Below are 22363 nucleotides of genomic sequence, written 5' to 3'. Positions count from 1 at the left end.
ATGGCTGGGTGAAAACTTGCTCTAAAAACCGTTGACTGGGTAGCTTTTGCAGAGATGATACCCCGAAACCAAAAGGCCACTGCAAATTCCCTGAAATCCTGGAATGAGACCTTCACCTCCAGGCTGGCTACTTTACCTGAGAATCCACCAGCTATTGACTGGGCTTACTACCAGGCCAGTGTGGCCAAAGCAGGCTTGGTGGATGACTTTGAGAAGAAGTCTAATGCCCTAAAATTTCCTGTACCAGAGGATAAACATACTGCCCAGGTGGATGCTGACGAAAAAGAAGATGGGAAAACGTGTGCTGAGTGGGTGTCGCTCTCAAAGGCAGGATTGGAGAGTATGAGAAACAGCTGGAGAAGATGAGGAACTTAATTCCATTTGATCAGTCCACTGAGGACTTGAATGAAGCCTTCCCAGACACCAAATTAGACAAGAAAAAGTATCCCTATTGGTCTCACCAACCAATCAAGAATTTATAAAATTAAGTCCAGGAAGAAGCTCTGGCCCTTATATTATACCTTCTGGACATTAAAAATAAAAATAATTATACAGTTTTTTTTTTTAAAAAGCTGAGCGGAGACAGAGAGAATTGAAAATACAGAAGGGAGGACAATGCTGGTGAATGACGTTCCCGAGAGAGAAGGACCCACAAAGCAGGGGATGTGGGGAGAAGTGCCCAGGGCACAGAAAGACAGGGTGGGCACGGGGGTCCCACCCGCTCCACAGGCAGAGCCCTTCCCTCTCCTGCCCTCTCTCTCCTTCCACCTGCGCTTTTCTCCCTACGAAAGGGCTTGTGCCTTTCTTCCTAGGATCAAGGCCCTTGCTCACCCGCATTCCCGCCCTCTCACCTATTTCCAAACCTCCTCCACAAATTTTCCCAATTTTTCTTCCTCTATTTTATTTGTGATTATTTGCTTTTATTTGTGATTTGTCCTGGACCTGCCAGGTCTCACGCAAGACAATGCCACTGCTAAAGCTAAATACAGTGAAATCATATCAAAGGAGATTCAGACAGAGTGGGTTCTGTTTGCATTTAATGTTCAGAAAGTGACTTTTCAGGATAAGAGAAAGGCCTTGGTTACCTAGCAGGGTTCTCAGCTCAGTGAGGTGCCTTTACGGTGTGAACAGTGTCTTGGGACCCTGATGCTCCTTCCAGCAGCCCCCTGCATCCCTCTGGCGGGGCCATCAGCTCGCTTCTCCCTCCTGACTTCTCCACCACAGCACAGCACCTGCCTGGGAATGCCCTATTGCTCAAGAGCTATCAAAAGCCCACATGGCACAAGGCTGTGACAGTTCACCAGCTTCCACACCTCCTCTCAATCCAGCAACACCGCCAAGAAAAACCCGAGGGCAAGTGAGCAAACCAGTTGTGATCTGCTTGGTAATCAGGTGGCAGTGCGGCAGTCCAGCCCCGCCTTTGGTTCTCCTGGAGTCTTCCAATGGAAGGGGAAGCAGACACTCTGGCACCAGTTTGCTGAAGCTCCAGACTGCCCAGCTGTTCTGTGGGGAGCATCCCAGGAACCGGAGGCAGCCACCATGGCCCAAGGTAGGGAAAGCCCTGTGGCCACTGGAGTTCAGGGATAAAGAGGACAGAGACAGACTGTAGGAAGTCAAGGGGTGGAGGGTGTATTCAGAGAAATAAAGAAGTAAATACAGACTGAGTCAGGAAAAGCAAGAACCCCAGAAACCTCAGTATTCATTGGTGGCTTGAGAACCACCAGCGTAGAGGCTGACAGGTAAACACAGCCACACAGCTGCATGCTAACATGCCTGCCTCTGTAGCCAGGTGGGACAGGGCAGGACCAGGGATGAGGGGATCAGGGTTTCTGTCCTTCTCAGCTACTAGCTGACCCTTTGACATTGGACAAGTCACTTCGCCTCTAGTTTCCAACCCCCTTGCCTGAAAAAGGAGGGATTGGATCAGACAATCTTGAAATTGTCTTCCAGCTCTTAAGTTCTCTGAATCTTCATATCTTCTCCTCTTCCTCCATTTCAGAGGGTCTATTTCTTATCTTAGCTAATCTTCCCATCACCAGCCTTCTCGCTATATCATCCCCCTCTCTCTGGAAAGAGCTGCTATGAAGATTAAATCGTTAATTGAAATCATTCAGAGGAATAAGCTTTCAACTTCCTCTACAACTGTAACAGCCTTACCTTTATTTATTACTTTTTTTTTTTTTTTTGAGATGGAGTCTCACTCTGTTGTCCAGGCTGGAGTGCAGTAGCGTGATCTCAGCTCACTGCAACCTCCGCCTCCCAGGTTCAAGTGATTCTCCTGCCTCAGCCTCCCGAGTAGCTGGGATTACAGGCGCGCGTCACCATGCCCAGCTAATTTTTGCATTTTTAGTAGAGACGGGGTTTCATCATGTTTGTCAGGCTGATCTCAAACTCCTGACCTTGTGATCCTCCCACCTCGGCCTCCCAAAGTGCTGGGATTACAGGCGTGAGCCACTGCACACGGCCCCATATTTATTACCTTTTTTGTTTAAATTTTTGTTTTAAAATTTTGTTTTAAAATTTCCATAACTTTTAATTGCACAAGAAATATAGGAATACATAGTTGGAGTAAAATAAATCAATAATTATAGATATAGTCTATCTATAGACTATAGACTATAGTCCTCTGCCTGCCAACCCCAATGGCAGTCTCATCTCCAGAGTGAACACTGTTACCTGTCTTTTGTCTGCACATATATTTACATTCAGACATATATTTACTCAATGTAATACATAGGATTAGCATGTGTGGTCTTTTTTGGTATATCCATGGTATCATCATGTTGTATGTATATTTCTGCAACTTGATTTATTTCACTACACAGTATGTCTGGGAGCTCTGTCCATACCAGTCAGTACCTATAGATCTACCTCAACTTTTCCCATAGTATCAGTGCAAGTAATTTCTAATCCAGTCCCCTATTGATGGGCATTTAGGTTGCTTTCAATTTTCCAGTTACACGAGCAATATTGCAAGGAACATCCTTATCCATGCTTCTGTGTGCTCATGTTGCTCATGTGGGAGTGTCTTTCTAGGATAACTACGAAGATCACTTACTTTAAAAAGTTTTTTTTTTTTTTTTTTTTTGAGACGGAGTCTTGCTCTGTCGCCCGGGCTGGAGTGCAGTGGCCGGATCTCAGCTCACTGCAAGCTCCGCCTCCCGGGTTTACGCCATTCTCCTGCCTCAGCCTCCTGAGTAGCTGGGACTACAGTCGCCAGCCACCTCGCCCGGCTAGCTTTTTGTATTTTTTAGTAGAGACGGGGTTTCACCGTGTTAGCCAGGATGGTCTCGATCTCCTGACCTCGTGATCTGCCCGTCTCGGCCTCCCAAAGTGCTGGGATTACAGGCTTGAGCCACCGCGCCCGGCCTTAAACAGTTTTTCTACAATCTCTGTTTATTTCCTGATCATTTCACCCAATTCTCTTCTCACCTCAAGGAAAACAAATATGCCCAGTAGTCAATGAACCTCCTATTTGAATAGATGGCACCTGGGCTGAAGAGTCATCCCTGTCTTAGGCAGGGATTAACATGGCCCAGGATATCTCTAGAGAATGGAATTCTGCCCCAGCACTTGCTGCCAGGCAGATGCTGCCATGCCTGCTGAATAGCCTGAGTCATGTGCCCAACCTGAACTGCAGCCAGTTAGTGCTGTCTAATCAGTTGGTCTCCAAAAGGGGTGAGCTTCTTTTTCCACTATTAGGTAAAAGCCAAGTGCTTTCTTAGCTGGCAGTGGGTGTGGACATTTTTTTGATCATGAGTGAAAGTCAACAGTGGGCAACAGCTGTTGGGTGATGGGAAGACCACTGGACTGGGCTCAGGAATCTGGTTTAACCGTAGGCAAGATATTTAACCCACCTGAACCTTAGTTTTCTCATCTCCAAGTGTGGATGACATGACATTTTGTCCCTCCAAGGATGTGATGAAGATTAAATGAGATAACTGTTCTAGCATACCTGGCACAGTGCCTGGCACATAGTAGATAGGCCCTCAATAAGATGTTGATTAAATCTGAAATCTGAAATAAGTACAGGGTGATTTTGCAAAAGATAGAGAATTCTATTCAACCTAGCAAATCTGAGTACCTACAATATGCTGATCATTATGCTTAATTTATTTATAATGAAAAACTAGTTTATGAAAAAGATGTGTGTTAAAGTAATCAAAAGCACTCAAAGAGATTTAAGACAAAGTTTAATATTTATTAGAGTATTTTGGTACAATTTGGTTCATATTTGTTTATAACAACTTTATTGAGATATAATTCATATACCATCAAGTTCACCTTTATAAAGTTCACAATTCAGTGGTTTTTCATATACTCACAAAGTTTTGCAAGCATCGCCACTATCTAGTTCCAGAACATTCCGTTACCTCAAAAAGAAATCCCATACACATTGGCAGTCACATCCCATTCCACCTTTCTTTAGCCCCTAGCAAACCCTAATCTACTTTCTGTCTCTATGAATTTGCCTATTCTGGACATTTCATATAAATATAATCATATAATATGTGTCTTTTTATGTCTGACTTCTTTCACTTAGCACAGTATTTTCAAGGTTCATCCATATTTGGTATGTTAAGCATTCTTTTTTTACAGCCGGATGACTTTCCTTTGTATGACATATCATTTTGTTTATCTGTTCTTCAGTTGATGGACAATTGAGTTGTTTCTACTTTTTGGCTATTATGAATAATACTGCTATCATTATTCAGGTATTATATGAACGTGTTTTCATTTGTCTTGGGTATATACCTGGGGATGGAATTGTTAGGTCGTATGGTAACTCTTTGTTGAATGTCTTGAGGAACTTCCAGACTGTTTTCCAAAGTGCTGCACCATTTTACAACCCCATCAGCAATGTATGAGGATTCCACTTTCTCTGCATCTCCACTAACACTTGTTATTATAGTCATCCTAGTGGAGGCAAGATGGTATCTCATTTGTATTTCCCTAGGACTAATGATGTTGAGCATCTTTTAATGTACTTATTAGCCTTTTGCATATCTCCTTTGGAAAAATGTGTATTTAGGTCCATTGCCCATTTTAAATTTGAGTTGTCTTTTTAATTGTAGAGTTATATGAATTTTTTAAAAAAGTATTCTGGATATAAGTCCCTTACCAGATATATGATTTACAAATATTTCCTAACATTCTGTGGGTATTCTTTTCACTTTCTTGACGATGTTCTCGAAGACAAAAAATTATTATTTTGATGAGGTCCACTTCATTTGGTTTTTCTCTCACTGCTTGTACTTCTGCTGTCATATCTGAGAAACTGTTGCCTAGTCTAAGATCACGAAGATTTATGTCTATGTTTTCTTCTAGGAGTTTCATAGCTTTAGCTTTTATGTTTAGGTCTTTGATCCATTTTGAGTTAATTTTTAATAAATGATGTGAGTTACGCATCCAACTTCATTCTTTTGCATGTGGATATCCACTTGTCCCAGCACCACTTTTTGAAAAGAGCATTCTTTCCCCCATTGAATTGTCTTGGCACCCTTGTCAAAGATCAATTGCCTGTAAATGTGAGTTTCTTGCTAGACTCTCAGTTCTATTCCACTGATCTATATGTCTATCCTTATGCCACTACCACATTGCCTTGATCAAGAAGTGCCACTCCTCTAATTTTATTTTCGCTTTTCAGTATTGTCTGGCTGGTATGGATCCCTTGTATTTCCATATGAATTTTAGGATCCACTTGTCAATTTCTACAAAATGGCTGTTGGGATTTTGTTAGGGTTGTGTTGAATCTGTAGAAAAACTTGTTATTTTAATGATATTGCCTTCCAATCCATGAAGATGGAATGTCTTTTTATTTATTTAGGTCTTCTTTAATTTCTTTCAATGATGTTTTGTGGTGTAGGTTTTGCACTTCTTTTGTTAAATTTACTAAGTCATTCTTTTTGATGCTGTTATAAATGGAATTGTTTTCTTAATTTTATTTTCAGGTTACTCTTTGCAAACGTATAAAAATACAGTTGGTTTTTGTATATTGATATTGCATCCTACAACCTTGCTGAATTCATTTATTAAATATAATTTTTGGTGGGTTCCTTAGGATTTTCTATATACAAGATTATGTCACATGTAAATAGAAACAATTTTACTTCTTTCCAATCTGTTTGTCTTTGATTTCTTTTCTTTTTCTTTCTTTCTTTTTTTTTTTCTTTTTGCCTAATAGCCCTAGCTAGAACCTCTAGTAGAATGTTAAATAGATGTGACAACAGCAGACATTCTTGTCTTGTTCCTTATCTTAGCAAGAAAGCATCCAGTCTTTTACTATTAAGTATGGTATTGGCTGTGGGCTTTGGAATGCAGTGGTGCGATTTGGCTCACTGCAACCTCCACCTCCCAGGTTCAAGCAATTCTCTGCCTCAGCCTCCCGAGTAGCTGGGATTACAGGGGCCCACCACCACGCCCAGCTAATTGTTGTATTTTTAGTAGAGATGGGGTTTCACCATCTTAGCCAGGCTGGTCTTGAACTCCTGACCTTGTGATCCACCTGCCTCGGCCTCCCAAAGTGCTAGAATTACAGGTGTGAGCCACCGCACCTAGCTGGAAGTCCCCTTCTATTCTTAGTTTGTTGAGTATTTTTATCATGAAAGAATGTTGGATTCTGTTGAATGCATTGGTTCACTTTTAAAAAGTCTAAATACAGCCAAGACAAAGCAGCTAAGTCTCTGTACTTATTGGCTTATATCTAGAGGCAAAAGACAGACACATAAAAAAGTAGCTAAGAAAGACATCTGGGGCCAGGCGTGGTGGCTCACGTCTATAATCCTAGCACTTTGGGAGGGCGAGGCAGGTGGATCACAAGGTCAGGAGATTGAGCCCATCCTGGCTAACACGGTGAAACCCTGTCTCTACTACAAAATACAAAAAATTATCCAGGTGTGGTGGTGGGTGCCTGTAGTCCCAGCTACTCGGGAGGCTGAGGCAGGAGAATGGTGTGAACCTGGGAGGCGGAGCTTGCAGTCAGCCGACATCATGCCACAGCACTCCAGCTTGGGCGGCAGAGTGAGACTCCGTCTCAAAAAAAAAAAAAAAAAGGAAAAGAAAAACATCTGAACACCTCATCCTAATCCTTACATATTTATATAAATGAACACATGAGCCTAGCATGTAAATTAGCTTGTCAATTAAGCAAATGAGCGATTCAGTTAAGTGTATAGCTCAGTAGGTGATGGAAAGAAGGGTTGGCCAATTGAGGCAGGCTTCATAGAGCAGGTGGGTATTGGAGGAGAGTCGGAATTTGGTTAGAGAGTGAGGGGCCATTCTGAGTTGGGGCTATAACAGCAAATACAAAGACAGGGATTTGCTTGGGGATAGATTGGCTAGAGGAGAGGGCCAATGCTGGGAATGATGAGAAGTGAGAATGCAAGAATAAGCTAAGGCCAAGTATGAAAAGTCGTGTCAAGTTAAGGAATGAGCCTTTTATATGATAGACTGTAGGAGATCTCAGAACTTGTAAAGCAAAAGAACGGCATGATTAAATTGTCTTGAGGAAAGGTAATCTGATAATGCATTAAGAGGTGGGAGATGGGGAGAGAGACAGGAGGCAGGAGACCTCATGGAGGCTATTACGGTCACTAGGTATGAGAAGATATTGGAATTATGTGAATGTGGAAAGGGATGTATAGACACTAGAGATATTTTAATGGCAGGCGTGAAGAGAGTTAGTGACATGTGAATGGGCATAGGCTGAGAAGGAGATGGGTGAGCCAATGGTGATTTAAAGGCTGTGAGCCCACCAGGTGACTGGGACCATGGCAGAACCATGGTCAAACATGGAAAAATAAAAAACAGACCCTTCTGGCAGAGACTAGTGAGGTCAGTCTGTGTTTTAGCAGAGTCTCCAGAAGGTTGGGAATGGAACTTTCTTTGACTGTCATCAGCATCCAAGCTCCCAGGGCACTGAGCACACGGCCTGTGGTGGTCAGAGAGCCAGCAGATGGCCGATGGCTCAAGCCTGTAATCCCAGCACTTTGGGAGGCCGAGATGGGTGGTTCATGAGGTCAGGAGATCGAGACCATCCTGGCTAACATGGTGAAACCCCGACTCTACTACAAAAATACAAAAAAACTAGCCGGGTGAGGTGGCGGGTGCCTGTAGTCCCAGCTACTCAGGAGGCTGAGGCAGAAGAATGGCGTGAACCTGGGAGGCGGAACTTGCAGTGAGCTGGGATCCGGCCACTGCACTCCAGCCTGGGTGACAGAGCGAGACTCCGTCTCAAAAAAAAAAAAAAAAAAGAGAGAGCCAGCAGATGGCTAAAAGAAGAGCAGCTAGCGGCCAGGCACGGTGGCTCACACCTGCAATCCCAGCACTTTTGGAGGCCGAGGCAGGCGGATCACGAGGTCAGGAGTTCGAGACCATCCTAGCTAACATGGTGAAACCCCGTCTCTACTAAAAATACAAAAAAATTAGCGGGATATGGTGGCGGGCGCCTGTAGTCCCAGCTACTTAGGAGGCTGAGGCAGGAGGAGAATGGCGTGAACCCGGGAGGCAGAGCTTGCAGTGAGCTGAGTTCTCACCACTGCACTCGAGCCTGGGCGACGGTGTGAGACTCCGTCTCAAAAAAGAAAAAAAAAAAAAAGAAGAACAGCTAGTCCAAGGAAAGTTAACCCCAGGGCAGCTAAACCAAGGAGTAGCTCCCCAGACCTGGAGGCTAGTACAGGGGCAAGTGAGACTGTTAACTTGAGTCCAAGAAAGTGGATGCTGGGGTGAATCTGAAGCCATGTGAGGCTGAAGGGAGCAATCAGACTTGGCCAGGTCTACGGAAGGACTTGGACAGAGGCAGAAAACCATGCCCCTCCGGAGTGTGTAAGGGAGAAGAAGATAGAGGGTCAGAGAGAGAGGAGAGGAAGGAAGAAAGAGGAACCTGCATGCCTGGAACCTCATTAAATCCTTATCCTCACCCTGGCAGGCTGATCTTACGGACTCTATTTTACTGATGTGGAAACTGAGACTCAGGCTAAGTTACTTTCTCAAGTTTGCAGAACTAGTAAGTGGTAGGTAGGATTGGCTCCACAACCCCACTCTTTTGTCTAACCCTGGCTGCCCCATTGCAGGGCTAGAAGTGGCCCTCACAGACCTCCAGAGCTCCAGAAATAATGTGCGGCACCACACGGAAGAGATCACTGTTGACCACCTCCTTGTTCGCCGGGGCCAGGCCTTCAACCTCACCCTGTACTTCAGGAACCGGGGCTTCCAGCCAGGCCTGGACAACATCATCTTCGTGGTTGAGACTGGTAAGAACCCCAGCTGGTTCACAGGAGCTAATTGTGTGTGTCTGGGAGGCGATTTTCGGGGGTTTGGAGGTCGCCATAGAGGGCCTCAGCTCTACTTCCCTCCTAGGACCACTGCCAGACCTGGCCTTGGGGACTCGGGCTGTGTTCAGCCTGGCACGCCATCACAGCCCCAGTCCCTGGATCGCCTGGCTGGAGACCAATGGGGCCACCTCCACAGAAGTGAGCTTGTGCGCTCCTCCCACGGCGGCCGTGGGTCGGTACCTCTTGAAAATCCACATCGACTCCTTCCAGGGGTCTGTGACGGCCTACCAGCTCGGGGAGTTCATCCTGCTCTTCAATCCCTGGTGTCCGGGTAAGGCAGGGTGCCCATGCGGGGCCCTCCTTTCTCTTCTGTCAGTGCTGCCAGAGAGACAGGCTCAAGGATTTCTAGACCCGGCTCCCGGGCCACCCAGAGCCTCCCAAATTCCCTGCACTCAGCATCCGCCCCAACCACCACGAATTAGGGCAGAAAACCTTGCTATTCATTTACTTATTTAGAATTTTCAAGTTATAAACCAAATCATCTTTGCTTAAACAGAAAACTGTTACAATTAAGTTTGATCATGAATAACATCTACCTTCATCATATATTTTTAAGTTAACTAGAGTTTTTTTGTTATAAAAGTAATGAATGCACTGCATTAAGTATTTATGGAATGAAGGAAACGGTTTAAAGAAAAGAAAGAAAAGTATAAAGTAAAAAGTAAAGCCTCCCAGTCTCTAAGTTCCATTCAACAGCAGTTCTATTCTTCCAGATTCCATTCACCTTCAACATTTTCTTTCGTAGTTTTACAAAAGTGTTCTATGCTTAATCAAATACGTACGCCTCTGTGTGTGTGTGATTCTACAATACACAGTGTAAGTGAGATTATGTAATACATACCATTCTCCAGCTTCTTTTTTTTTTTTTTTTTAATTTAACAATTCAACTTTGGGCACATTTTCCTATCGGAGCATTCTTCTTAACAGCTACAATTATTCCACTGTTTGGATGCACTAGATATTTTTAACTAGTCCTCTATGGGCATTTTGGCTGTTTCTAGTTTTTTTTTTTTTTTTTTCTTCTTCTTCTTCTTCTATAAACAAAGTCACAGTGAATCTCTCAAACTACCTGTCTCTCAAGCCCTGACCTCTAAATCTAGTTGGGGACAAGGCTAGATACATAGGCAGACACAAGGACACGATGTGGGCAGAAGGGATCAGGAGTAGAGAATGGATCTGCTGTGCCTTTAAGCAGAGGCCAGACTCCCAAGTCTGGCTTCTGACTTAGGGGACGATCCCCTTCCCATCTTCCCTCTCTTTCTACCTTCTCCCCCAGCCTTATCCCAAGGAGGCCTCCTGGGTCACATCAGGACCCAGAGCCCTGGCTGGGTTCTAACGCCTCTAACCACTTCCCACTTCCCTGTCCCTGAATGGCTCAGAATGCTCACCCATCAGCCAGCTGGAGAGACCCTGCCATGGGATCCAGGAGGGCCAGTCGACTGTTTTCCCTGTCTCTGTCTCCTCTCTCTCTCTCTCTCTCTCTCTCTCTCTCTCTCTCTCTCTCTGTCTGTCTCCTCTCTCTCTCTCTCTCTCTCTCTCTCTCTGTCTCCTCTCTCTCTCTCTCTCTCTCTCTCTCTGTCTCCTCTCTCTCTCTCTCTCTCTCTCTCAGGGCCTTCTGAGCAGTGGGGAGAAAAACGTTAATGGTGGGGCCTTCTCTCTTGAGCTTGTGCCACACCCAGGCCCTGGGGAGACCCAACACTGGGCCTAGGGTTGGTGGGGGCTAAAGTGCCTTCTGGTGCTGCAGGATGGGAGGGTATTGGCTGGGAAGCCTCACCCTGTAGCTCAAGCCACTGCTGGGCCTGGCTGAGAGGAGGGGCTATGTGGTCTCAGCCATAAACCTGCAGCTTCTCGCCACACTGGCCCAAACCCTCAATAAAATACATCTCAGCAACGAGGCCTCCTGCACCAGCCTCCTATCAGGCTGTGTCTGAGGCTGCCTCTGAGGAGGGCACCTTTCCCTCAGGGCCAGGCAGAACTTCCAGACAGTTCCAGAACCCTGTGAAGAGGACGTCTGAGCCCATGGCCTTTTGTTTGTTTGTTCTTAACTTTAAAAATATAATTTTTAACTTTTATTTTAGGTTCAGGGGTACATGTACAGGTTTGTTATGTAGGTAAACTGCACATCACAGAGGTTTCGCTTGATGTACGGATTATTTTGTTACCCAGGTAATAAGCATGTTTCCTAACAGATAGTTTTTCAACCCTTAACTTCCTCCCACCCTCCACCCTCAGATAGGCCCCTCAGATAGGCCCCATTACTTTCAATGGCAAAAACTGCAATTACTTTTGCACCAACCTAATGTTAAGATATTTTTGAATTGGCTTCAAAACCCTCTGTTCATATGGGCAGCGTGTGTATGTATATATATATATACATTCATGCTATAAACATGGTTCATAATCTGTAGAGACTTCAGGTATCACATACAGATTTCCATGTCCATGTACATGATTTTGCTGCCTTATGTCTCTACGGTATGGAATTCCGCAGTGGAGTTGTACCGAAGCTAACTAACTACTCCCCAAGAATAGGGCGGTAGGTGGTTTCCAGCTTTGCAGTATCACAAACGGCACTCAGATGAACAGCTTCGTGTCTAAATCTTTGTGCACATATGAAATGCTTTGCCTGGATTAAATACCTACAAAAGGAATAATGAGGTCAAGGCCAACCCTTAAGGTCTGGTTTGCTCTTTTCCAACCAAGATTAGTATAGCGGAAAGAGCACAGAATATGGAACCAGCGGGCTGTGTTCAATTTCCAGCTCTGTACTGATGTGTGATTTGGGCAATTTACTTAATCACTCTGAGCCTGTTTCCTCAACCTTAAAATGGGGATAGGATGTAAATGTGCTTTGTAAACCAAGAAATTCCACCAAAGGCGAATTTTTATTATTCTACCTCGTGTTCATCTTGAACCTGTTGGTGGTGTTGGGAGCATGGACTCCCTAAGACCCACTGCCTCGTGCTCCTCTTGGTGTCGCCAGGGACCCTTGCTCCAGAGCTGTTTCCTCTGGGACTATGGGGATGAGAATGGGGCAGGAAGGGAAAGGCGACTTTTCTGCTTCGTGCCCTCCCACTCTGGTTCCTAGAGGATGCTGTCTACTTGGACAGTGAGCCCCAGAGGCAGGAGTATGTCATGAATGATTACGGCTTCATCTACCAAGGCAGCAAGAACTGGATCCGCCCGTGCCCCTGGAACTACGGACAGGTGAGTCTCAGCCCTGCTTATGGCCCATCCTGGCCCTGAGCTTGTGGGGAGAGGGAGCAAGGCGCACGTGAGGTTCACCTAGAACTGCTGACCAACACTAACTAAATGGCACGAGGAAGATGTGTGTTGTGAGCCCAGGTTGCCCGAGGAGCAGCCATAGGGAGTGAGAGGGTCTGTCCTTTGCTGATCATGTCTGATTTGGACAACAGGAGTTAAGGGAAAGGGCAGTTAAAGGCCCCTTACCCAGGAATTCCACTGAGCACGAGGGTAAGGATGGAGGGCATGACAAGCACCACGACAGTGATGATGGCATTTGGGTTCATTAAACTGTTTTTCCTCTGGGGTCCCATTTTCCACTCTTTCACTTCATCCTCACAACCCCTGGTGACTGACCCTAGCATCAATTCTGTCACACCAAGGACAACTTGCCCCTGAACGTTTCAGCCAGAAGCAGGACTGATGAGCCGCAATGCATCTCCCTCCCTGTGGCTATTGTCTCTCTATTTACATGTCTTTTTGATAAGATATCTTTTTAATTATGAAAGTTAATACATGATTGTTTAAAAAGCTTTGCAAAGAGACATTACAAAAATGGATACATGAAGGTCATCCCAAGCACTGTCACCAGCTTGGTGTATGTTCCTCTGCATTTTGTTTTCTACACACATTCTAAAATGCTACTTTATATGTAAAAATAATGTCATATTAATTGCAATGCTCTGCACCTCCTGCCTTTCTAAAAGCCTGCCTCTCTTTTCAAATTCAGCCTGCAGCAGGGGCTTCAGGAAGTCCAGCACCAGGCAAAGAAGAGGGCTCTCGAGGCTGAGCCCCACGCCAAGAGCACTATGGGAGGGAGGGATCAGCTCTCGGCCACTCAGAAGGCTGTCAGCTGGGAAACCCTGGGGATCCTCGTGGAGCCTTGTCTCAGCTTCATATGAATTCCTCCCCTGGACCTGCCCAAATAGAACTCCAACACATGTGTCCTTCCAGCCCCAGCCTGGGCCCAGGGTTGGCTATAGCCAAGACGAGAGATAGTGGCCTCAACTGGCCCCAACTCATATCCCCGGTCCTCACTCAACATGGGCAGATTGGGCATCATGGAGAGACCTGGACAGGAGTTGGCTGCCATCTGTGAGAAACAGAAGTGAGGGGTTGCTGCTTTCTCAGCCCTGGGTCCCTCTGTTTCTGTCTTTCTTTTTTTGTTGTTGTCTTGTTTTTATTTTTGAGACATCATCTTGCTCTGTCACCCAGGCTGGAGGGCAGTGGCGACATCATAGCTCGTTGCAGCCTTGACCTCCTGGACTCAAGTGATCCTCCTACCTCAGCCTCCTGAGTAGCTGGGACTGAAGGCATGCCCCACTACGCCTGGCTAATATTTTTAGTTTTTGCAGAGACGAGGTCTCACTATATTGCCCAGGCTGGTCTCAAACTCCTGGGCTCAAGTGATCCTCCCGTCTCGGCCTCCCAAAGTGTTGGGATTACAGGTGTGTGCCATCGCACCTGGCCTATTTCTGTCTTTCTTCTGCGTTAAATGTATATTGGTTGCCTGCTCAGTGTCAGGCAGGGTGCTAAGTGCTAGATATATGAAAATGAATACAACATTGTCCCTGATCTTACAGTGTAACGGGGACTCAGACACATAAACAGGTCACTTATCATACAGTGGAACATATAAAGACTGAGAGATAGGGGCACAGTGTTCTGAGAGCCAAGGGGAAGAGCTCTTGGTTGGGCATGGGAGTATCATGGAATCTTCCCGGGAGAGGAGATGTTTGAACTGAGTTAGCCAAGTGAAGGATGGTGGGAAAAACATCCCAGACAGAGGGAAGGCATGAGCAAAGACATGAGGGTGGGAAATGGTTCGGCCCACTGCAGGAATCTGGTGTTGCTGAAGAAATAATGGCGGGGATGGAGGGGGCGGGGGCGGCGATTATTGAGACCTGAGGCTGCAGAGTTAGGTTGGGGCCAGGTCTGGGAGGAACTTATGTGCCTACTGAAGGAGGTCAGAGCTTTGATTCTCTAGGCTGTAGGGGGCCTTTGAAAATTGTAAAACAGAAAAGTGAGCTGATCAGACTATCCTCTGGGGAAGATTGATCAGAGAAGCCTCCTAATTCTGCGTGTTGCCCAGTGTTATACAGGAGTGAATGCATTCTTTTACACGCGTTCTACAAGGAGGTACAGAGTTCATGTAATGTGCTGCGCACCATGCCAGGCCTAAGGTCCAGAGTTGTGAAGGGAACTGGACTGGAGCAGTGCCGAGACTCAGGCAGGAAAAGACAGACTTGACTACACCACGTAGCCGAGTCTCATGAGGAGAGGGGACATACCCAGGGCTGTGGAGCTAAAGCAGGCTCAGGCTCGGGGAAGGCCTCACAGGGAGTGGCATTCACACCAAGTCTGAAGGACCAGGAGGAGCCAGCCTACCTTGGGTGGGAAATTCCCTAACTCACATGTAATTAGTCAGCCTAGAGCCCCAGTGAATCACGAGTGCCATGGCAGGTTGGCAGCCTCACTTCAGCAGCAGCTGCCAATGCTAAGCTGGGTCAGCAGGTGAGTGTGGAAGCAGGGGCGATGTGGTTTTGGTAAGAACACCCCCTGGGTCTCTAGGCGTGTGGGGATTGAGAGGAGAGGAGGAGCCTTTTCAATCGGTCAGACTTACTGGGGAAAAGCCCAGAACAACCCAGGAGTAGCAACAGTCATCTGGAGTGAAGGGGAGGGATTTGGTGTGCAGGGCATACACGCCAGTGGAATTGTGACCCTAGAGCTTTGAAACCCCACACCTGAATGGGAGGAGATTCATGGCTGTTCTGTTTGACACAGTTACCTTCCAAGTGAATTTATGTTCCACTGGGGTTGAGGGGGGAAGTCCATTACTTTTTACATATTCCCACGTGACAAGCATGGGTGCCTTCCCTCTCGGCCTCTCCCCCTGAAGTTTGAAGAGAAAATCATAGACATCTGCCTGAAGCTGCTGGACAAGAGCCTGCACTTCCAGACTGACCCAGCCACAGACTGTGCCCTGCGGGGAAGCCCCGTCTACGTCAGCAGAGTAGTGTCTGCCATGGTGAGGTCCCTGGCGTGCCCGGGGAGGGAGGAAGCTATGCAGCGGGAGCCCTGCCCACTCACAGTTGTCCCCTGCAGTGGGTGAAAGAGGGACCCTCTGGCAAAGCCATCTTGGATGAGACTGACGCCAGAATGTGGGTGACAAGTTTTCTCAACCGAGCTCTGAAACAGCTGGGTGTGGGTCCTCACCTCTATGAATTCCAAATTACCTGTTTTAAGAACGGGTGAGTGTAGTTTCGGTTTGCGAAATGGTCTTGCTGTTTCTAAATTTCCTCTTTTCTGAAGTGTTTTTTAAAGGTCTCACAGGTAGGCTCCAGCTTTGCAGGGGATGGGAGGACACGGGTAAGGGGTAGATAGGAACATAATAATAAACTAATTCACAGTGGAGCAAAAGTCAGAAGAGTCAACACCCATCCTTAGTCCTCCCCAGCAAGTCTGGAAGTCCGCAGCAAAATGCTGTTAAAGTCTCTCCTCTGTTTCTCAGGCCCATGGCTCTTTCAAGGCAGCCTACACATGACATGTTGAGGAAATGGATGCTTCTAACACTTCTGTATATGGCTTCTCTTCAGATCAACAGCAATGATGACAATGGGGTGCTCAATGGAAATTGGAGTGAGAATTACACAGATGGCACCAACCCTGCGGAGTGGACGGGCAGCGTGGCCATCCTGAAGCAGTGGTATGCCGCAGGCTGCCAGCCTGTGCGCTATGGGCAGTGCTGGGTCTTTGCTGCCGTCATGTGCACAGGTAGGATGTAGAAAGGACCCCATGAAAAGGTCGAAAGTATAGCAGCTCACGTATGAGCCTTCTGAACCATTCCCATCCCAGTCCCACACAGTTCACACCAAGGGACATTTGGAAGGAGGTCCTTTCCCTCTCTGAAATGTCTCGACCAGGCACGGTGACTCACACCTGTAATCCCAGCACTTTGGGAGCCTGAGGCAGGTGGATCCCAAGGTCAGGAGTTCAAGACCAGCCTGGCCAAGATGGTGAAACCCCATCTCCACTAAAAATACAAAAATTAGCAGGGCACGGTGGCAGGCACCTGTAATCCCAGCTACTCGGGAGGCTGAGGCAGGCGAATCGCTTGAACCCAGGGGGTGAAGGTTGCAATGAGCCAAGATCATGCCACTGCACTCCAGCCTGAGTGACAAGAGTGAGACTCCCTCTCAAAAAATAAATAAACAAAATAAAAAAGAAAATGTCTCATCACGGACCTCAGACTGCACATGTCTGGGCTTATGTCAGACCATGGTTCTGAAGTGACAGTCACACGTCCCAGGACGCCTGACACCCTTACTTCTTCTGAGCTTAGGCAACCTACCAGCATATTCCTAAGAGCCTGGCTGGGAACTGTCTAGGTTCGACAGGCTGAGTAATTAGGAAACTACAAACTGATTAGTGTCCTTTCTGAGCACAGAGAATGGGCTCAATGAAGATGTGTACATGCAAGGGAAACGTGAGTTAGGGCTGTGGTGTGGGCCATGGGGCCAGAGCAAGATGGCAGCCCAAGGAATGAGCTTGAATTTGGGGTTGTTGAGGGCCTGATGGCCTTACTCCGGCCAGAGGGCTAGGGGCAGGGAGAAAACGTGAGGTCAGCTTTTCAGATAAGGAATGGGTACTACATTAGTAGAGGAAAAACTGAAAAATACATGTGGGGAAAAGAGCAAATGGAAGTTGGTTTGTGGGTGACAAGAGGAGGAGATAAGGAGGAAATCATGAGGGGTGATACTTGGAAATGAGTCACACACTGGAGGTGAAAGGAGGAGGCCTTCTGCCTCACCCAAGGCCAAGTGCTTGCTCCGGGTCCTCACCCTTGCCCTGCCCCACACCCAGGCCAGCTCTCAGCCTCTTGGCTTGCGCATCCTGATTAGGGTGGCAATCAGAAGGTTATTTGTTGTGTTAAGCTGGGGAGAGAGGCCAAGCAAGGTTTTCGCTCACAGGACTCTTTAGGGGAATCCAGGAGTGCCAGATCTGCCCATAACTTGGTGTTTATTGGGGGTTCAGGCCTTTCGGGTGGAATTTCGTGTGTGACAAGGTTTAGTGCATTTCGTGTGCTTGTATATACTGGGCTCATCTCTGGGCTGTTGGAAGAATGCAACTTCCCTGAAGGAAGCTCAGAGAGCCCCAGGCATCTGTCCAAGGGCACGAGGAGGCGTTGCCAACCGAGAGAGAGTGACTTTGCACAGTTGATGAGAATGATCAGTAAGTCCCAAGCTTACTCCTCTGCAGCTGCAGAGCCAGCTCTTGAGTTGATTGAGTTGAGTTGGATGAGTTGAGTGCCCAGGTATAAGAAACAAGGATTCCACAGCTTTGAAACTCCAAGTCATGAAGATTTTGGTGAAGTGAGAGGTCTGAGTCCTTCAGGAAGCAGGCACAAGACTGACAGGTAGAGACTAGATCTTGTATAAGATAGAGAGGGAACCTTCCAGTGTGTGGAAAAGCCTAGCATCTAATGGATCAGGTATGTGTGTGTAGAAGGAGTGAGCCAGGTTTGGTCGGGTGTGGTTGTCTGGAACTGCTTGATGAGAGAAGTGGAGCCAGTGAATGGAGATTATGCAATGACAGTAGACCAATTAACATGTTTGTGAGAATCATGGCCCTTTAGTGGCCTGGAAAACAAAGGGTTGGTCAAAGTAGGTCAAACGTGGCCCAGTCCCCTGCAGCTCAATCAGCACCAACCTTCCCCAAAAGGGTTACCATGTTATATATTAATAAATACAGCAGTTTGAAAAACTCATTCCTTCATCCAGCAATGAGTCGTTATTCTACACCAGGGACTCACTGTGTTCCAAGAGCTCTTGAATACAAGATGGGTAAGACCCAGCTTCTGTCTTCAACTAAAGTTAAAATTAACGATTTAGTCAAACTCTTTAACCTCAAACAGTTCCCAAAGCATGTTTTTTGAAAATATATATGTTATTAGTTCATAGCCACAGTAACTAATGTTTATTGGGGACTTCCTTTGTGCCAGACACTGTGCTAAAACTCTGATGGCCAGCGTAGCAGAGAAGCATGTGGACTCTGGAGGCAAGATGCGTGAGGTTGTATACCAGCACTACCATTAATCGGCTGAGTAACCTTGGTCAAGTCATTTAACTTGTGCCTCGGTTTCCTCAGATGTACGGTGGGGAAAGTAATGGTACCTACCTTATAGGATTATTGAAGGGATTGAGTGACTTCATACTGGAGAGTGCTTAGAATAGTGCCTGGCTATAGTGAGTGCTCAGGAAGCATCAGTTAGGGTCATCTTGTCTGATCACCTAAATGACCTTATGAGATGGGACCTACCATCTCCATTTTTCAGAAGAGGAGATTGAGTGGTGGAGCCGGTCTCATACCCGAGTCTGGCTGGCTCTTCAAGCCATGTGCTAACCATCGGGCCTTACCACCTCATGAGCATTGCTAGCAGCTGCCATTAATCCAGCACTAAGTCCCTCAGGAAAACACTGGGCACTTTCACTTTTACTAATCCTGACCACCACCTGCAGTCAATATCATTATAGCCGTTTCACAGATGAGGAAGCAGGCTTAAAGTGACCTGGGGACTCTGGTCTGACTCAGATGTGCATCTCCCCTCTACGGCCCTGCCTCCCCGGGTGGCCTTTCTACGTGTTGACACATCGACTTCAACTTCCCATAGAAAAACCACAAAAGGAGGCTTTGTGTGCTTCAAAGATGAGGTTATAATTTTGGGGGATGTGCTGTGTCCTTGGCATCCATTTAGTTGCCTGTTACTTGAGAATTTTAGAGAACTCCCTGGCCTACCCTTCCTGTGTCCAGGGCCAGGCACCCTAGAGCTCTAGGCTCTCAGGCTCTTCCTGTTCTGGCCGTTCACTCTCTGACAAGGTTGGAACCCTCAGCTCTTGGCTGAGGTCTGGGAAGTAGCCTGGATGCCTTGCACGATAGCAAAAGAACAGACAGAACAGTGATGTTTTGTTGCCTGAAAACTCCCCAAAAGCCAGGTGTGGAAAAGCCACCTAGTGTATAATTTCATACATATGAAATGTCCAGAGGAGGCAAATTCATAGAGATAGAAAGTAGAGTGTGGTTGCTTAGGGCTGGGAGGAGGGGATAGTTGGGAGTGACTGCTAATGTAATGAGGTTTCCTTCTGAGGTGAAAATGTTTTGGAGTTAGACAGTAGAGATTGTTGCACAACCTGTGACTATATTGCAAACCACTGAACTGTACACTTTACAAGGGTGAATTTTACGGCATGCGAATTATATCTCAAGAAAGTTGTTTGAGAAGCCAGGCATCCTGGGAATATGCCTGGTCTATTCTTGCCCATAACTGTGTGGGGTTGGAAGTGGGGTAGGGGAGAGCAAAGAATTGGGCTGAGGGTTGGGAGGTACTAATGTGTGACTGTAAGTGGATGTATAGCACCATCCCTCTTCTGTAAAATAGGGTCCAAGGTCCCAGGGGAAGCGGAGATGGGAAAGGGTGTGGGAGATGGGAGGCTGCCTGGTTGGGACTGCGACTGGGCCCTCCTCTTAAACTAAAGCAACCCAACTTGCATGTCTTTTATACATCAAATCCTCACTTATGATGGGCTTGCATATAGAGCCCTCTGCTTAATGCTTTTTTGAAAACCCCTGAGCTAGATATTATCTAAGATTTTTCTAACTCAGTTATGTAGGGGCCTTTATAAAGTATCCCATCTTCATTTCAACACAGTAACTCTTGTTCTTATTGTTTTTACCCTTACGTCTCAAAGAAGGAACCGCAGCCAAGGCCCTGGTGCATTATTTTACTGCAGCCTTTTCTTAGATCCCAGTTCAAACTCTTTTGTGCAATGCCTTGGACTAAACACAAACCTGCCTTATTTTCCACTGATTTCCATTGACATAAGATAGCATGGAATGTTCCCTCGTAAGGTTGTTGACTAATACATGGAGAGTAGATAGAAAGATGTCTGGCACATAGTTTTATCTAAATGTTAGCTATTATAATTAGTCTGGTACTGTTTTAATCTCTGCCTCTTGGGCTCCAGGGGTTTGGCTGGGTCTTATTCAAAAGGTGTTTCAGCCTGGTGCGGTGGCTCCCGCCTGTAATCCCAGCCCTTTGGGAGGCCAAGGTGGGCAGATCACGAGGTCAGGAGATTGAAACCATCCTGGCTAACACGGTGCAACCCTGTCTCTACTAAAAATACAAAAATTAGCCAGGCGTGGTGGCAGGCGCCTGTAGTCCCAGCTACTCGGGAGGCTGAGGCAGGAGAATGGCGTGAATCTGGGAAGTGGAGCTTGCAGTGAGCCAAGATCACACCACTGCACTCTAGCCTGGGCAACAGAGCCAGACTCTGTCTCAAAAATAAAAATAAAAATAAAAATTAATAAATAAGTTGTTTCTAGCTATCCCTGAAACTTCAGTTCCCCTCTCTCCCACTTTTTTCCCCTTTTATTTCCTTTCTTCCTTGGAACGTTTAGAGTTAAGTTAACTATATTCCTCATTTCATGGCACTTACCATAATTGGTCTGCTCAGGCCCCTCTTTTGTAAAAGGCCCTTCTTATTAAAATCAATTAATTAATTTCCTCCTTTTATTTTATTTTATTTTTTTGAGGCAGAGTCTCGCTCTGTCGCCCAGGCTGGAGTGCAGTGGCGTGATCTCGGCTCACTGCAAACTCCACCTCCCGGGTTCATGCCATTCTCCTGCCTCAGCCTCCTGAGTAGCTGGGACTACAGGCGCCCGCCACCACGCCCGGCTAATTTTTTTATATTTTTAGTAGAGACGGGGTTTCACCGTTTTAGCCAGGATGGTCTCGATCTCCTGACCTTGTGATCCACCCACCTCGGCCTCCCAAAGTGCTGGGATTACAGGCTTGAGCCACCGCGCCCGGCCTAATTTCCCCCTTTTATCTCATAGCCCACTTCTATTCACCTCTCTGCATGATAGGGAAACATTTTCATGTGTTTAATATGTAGCACTGTAGTTGGATGTGTTTTCACAAAACAATCATATTATTATCTTTGTGTAGTGTTTTATTCAGTATGGTTTTGGTTTCATGTATTGTATTTGTCTTTTATATACATATGTATATAGTTTTATTTTTATTTATTTTTTAAGGCCAGCGTGTATTTTTTATCCTTAGAAGTTCCACTGAGTCTTTTTTTTTTACCTCCCATTTCTCTTCTCATTATGTCCTTGTTTTTCTATAACTCCTCTCGAGCACTTTGAGCATATTTATAATATATAAAATAGCTCTTTGAGGTCCTTGTCTCCTTTTTTTGAGATCAGCTTTTTAAAAAATAATTTCAACTTTTATTCTAGATTCAGGGGGTACCTGTGCAGGTTTGTTATGTGGGTATATTACATGATGCTGAGGTTTGGAGTATGAATGATTCATCACTTTGTGCTAATTTCATGATCTCTGGCATTTCTGAATCTGGTTCTATTGATTAATTTTTTTTACAGGCTATGGGCCATATTTTCCTGTTTCTTTGCATGCTTACCCATTTTTTATTGTGTTATGCTGTTAAGAACTGAATTTTGTTTTATTCCTTTAAAGGACTTTGTGCGGTACAGCAATAATAAATTCCTTGCAGATTAATTTGAGCCTTTGAAAGTTTTTTTGTTTTTTGTTTTTTGTTTTTTGTTTTTTTTTGAGACAGAGTCTCTCTATTGTCGCCCAGGCTGGAGTGCAGTGGCGCAATCTCGGCTCACTGCAAACTCCGACTCCCGGGTCCTGAGCAGCTGGGACCACACGTGCCCATCACCATGCCTAGCTAATTTTTGTACTTTTAGTAGAGGTGGGGTTTCGC

General features: G+C 46.1%; 1 protein-coding gene and 1 pseudogene across 2 annotated transcripts in view; both read left to right on the top strand.

The window, feature by feature from the left end:
• On the top strand, positions 1-482 carry LOC104678480 (annotated as a pseudogene).
• Positions 483-1456: 974 nt separating this feature from the next.
• Positions 1457-22363, top strand: part of TGM5 (transglutaminase 5) — a 35096-nt gene continuing 14189 nt past the window's right edge. For both annotated transcript variants that reach the window (XM_010383789.2, XM_030931018.1), the window contains exons 1-6: positions 1457-1549; positions 9072-9251; positions 9358-9603; positions 12421-12539; positions 15475-15603; positions 16172-16349. In XM_010383789.2, coding sequence (XP_010382091.1) covers positions 1540-1549; positions 9072-9251; positions 9358-9603; positions 12421-12539; positions 15475-15603; positions 16172-16349 — 862 coding nt within the window. In that variant the 5' untranslated portion in view covers positions 1457-1539. The remainder of the gene's footprint in view (positions 1550-9071; positions 9252-9357; positions 9604-12420; positions 12540-15474; positions 15604-16171; positions 16350-22363) is intronic.

This window comes from Rhinopithecus roxellana, chromosome 5, assembly GCF_007565055.1.
Source record: "Rhinopithecus roxellana isolate Shanxi Qingling chromosome 5, ASM756505v1, whole genome shotgun sequence".
Classification (NCBI taxonomy): Eukaryota; Metazoa; Chordata; class Mammalia; order Primates; family Cercopithecidae; genus Rhinopithecus; species Rhinopithecus roxellana.
This window is presented reverse-complemented; position numbering and strand designations above follow the sequence as displayed.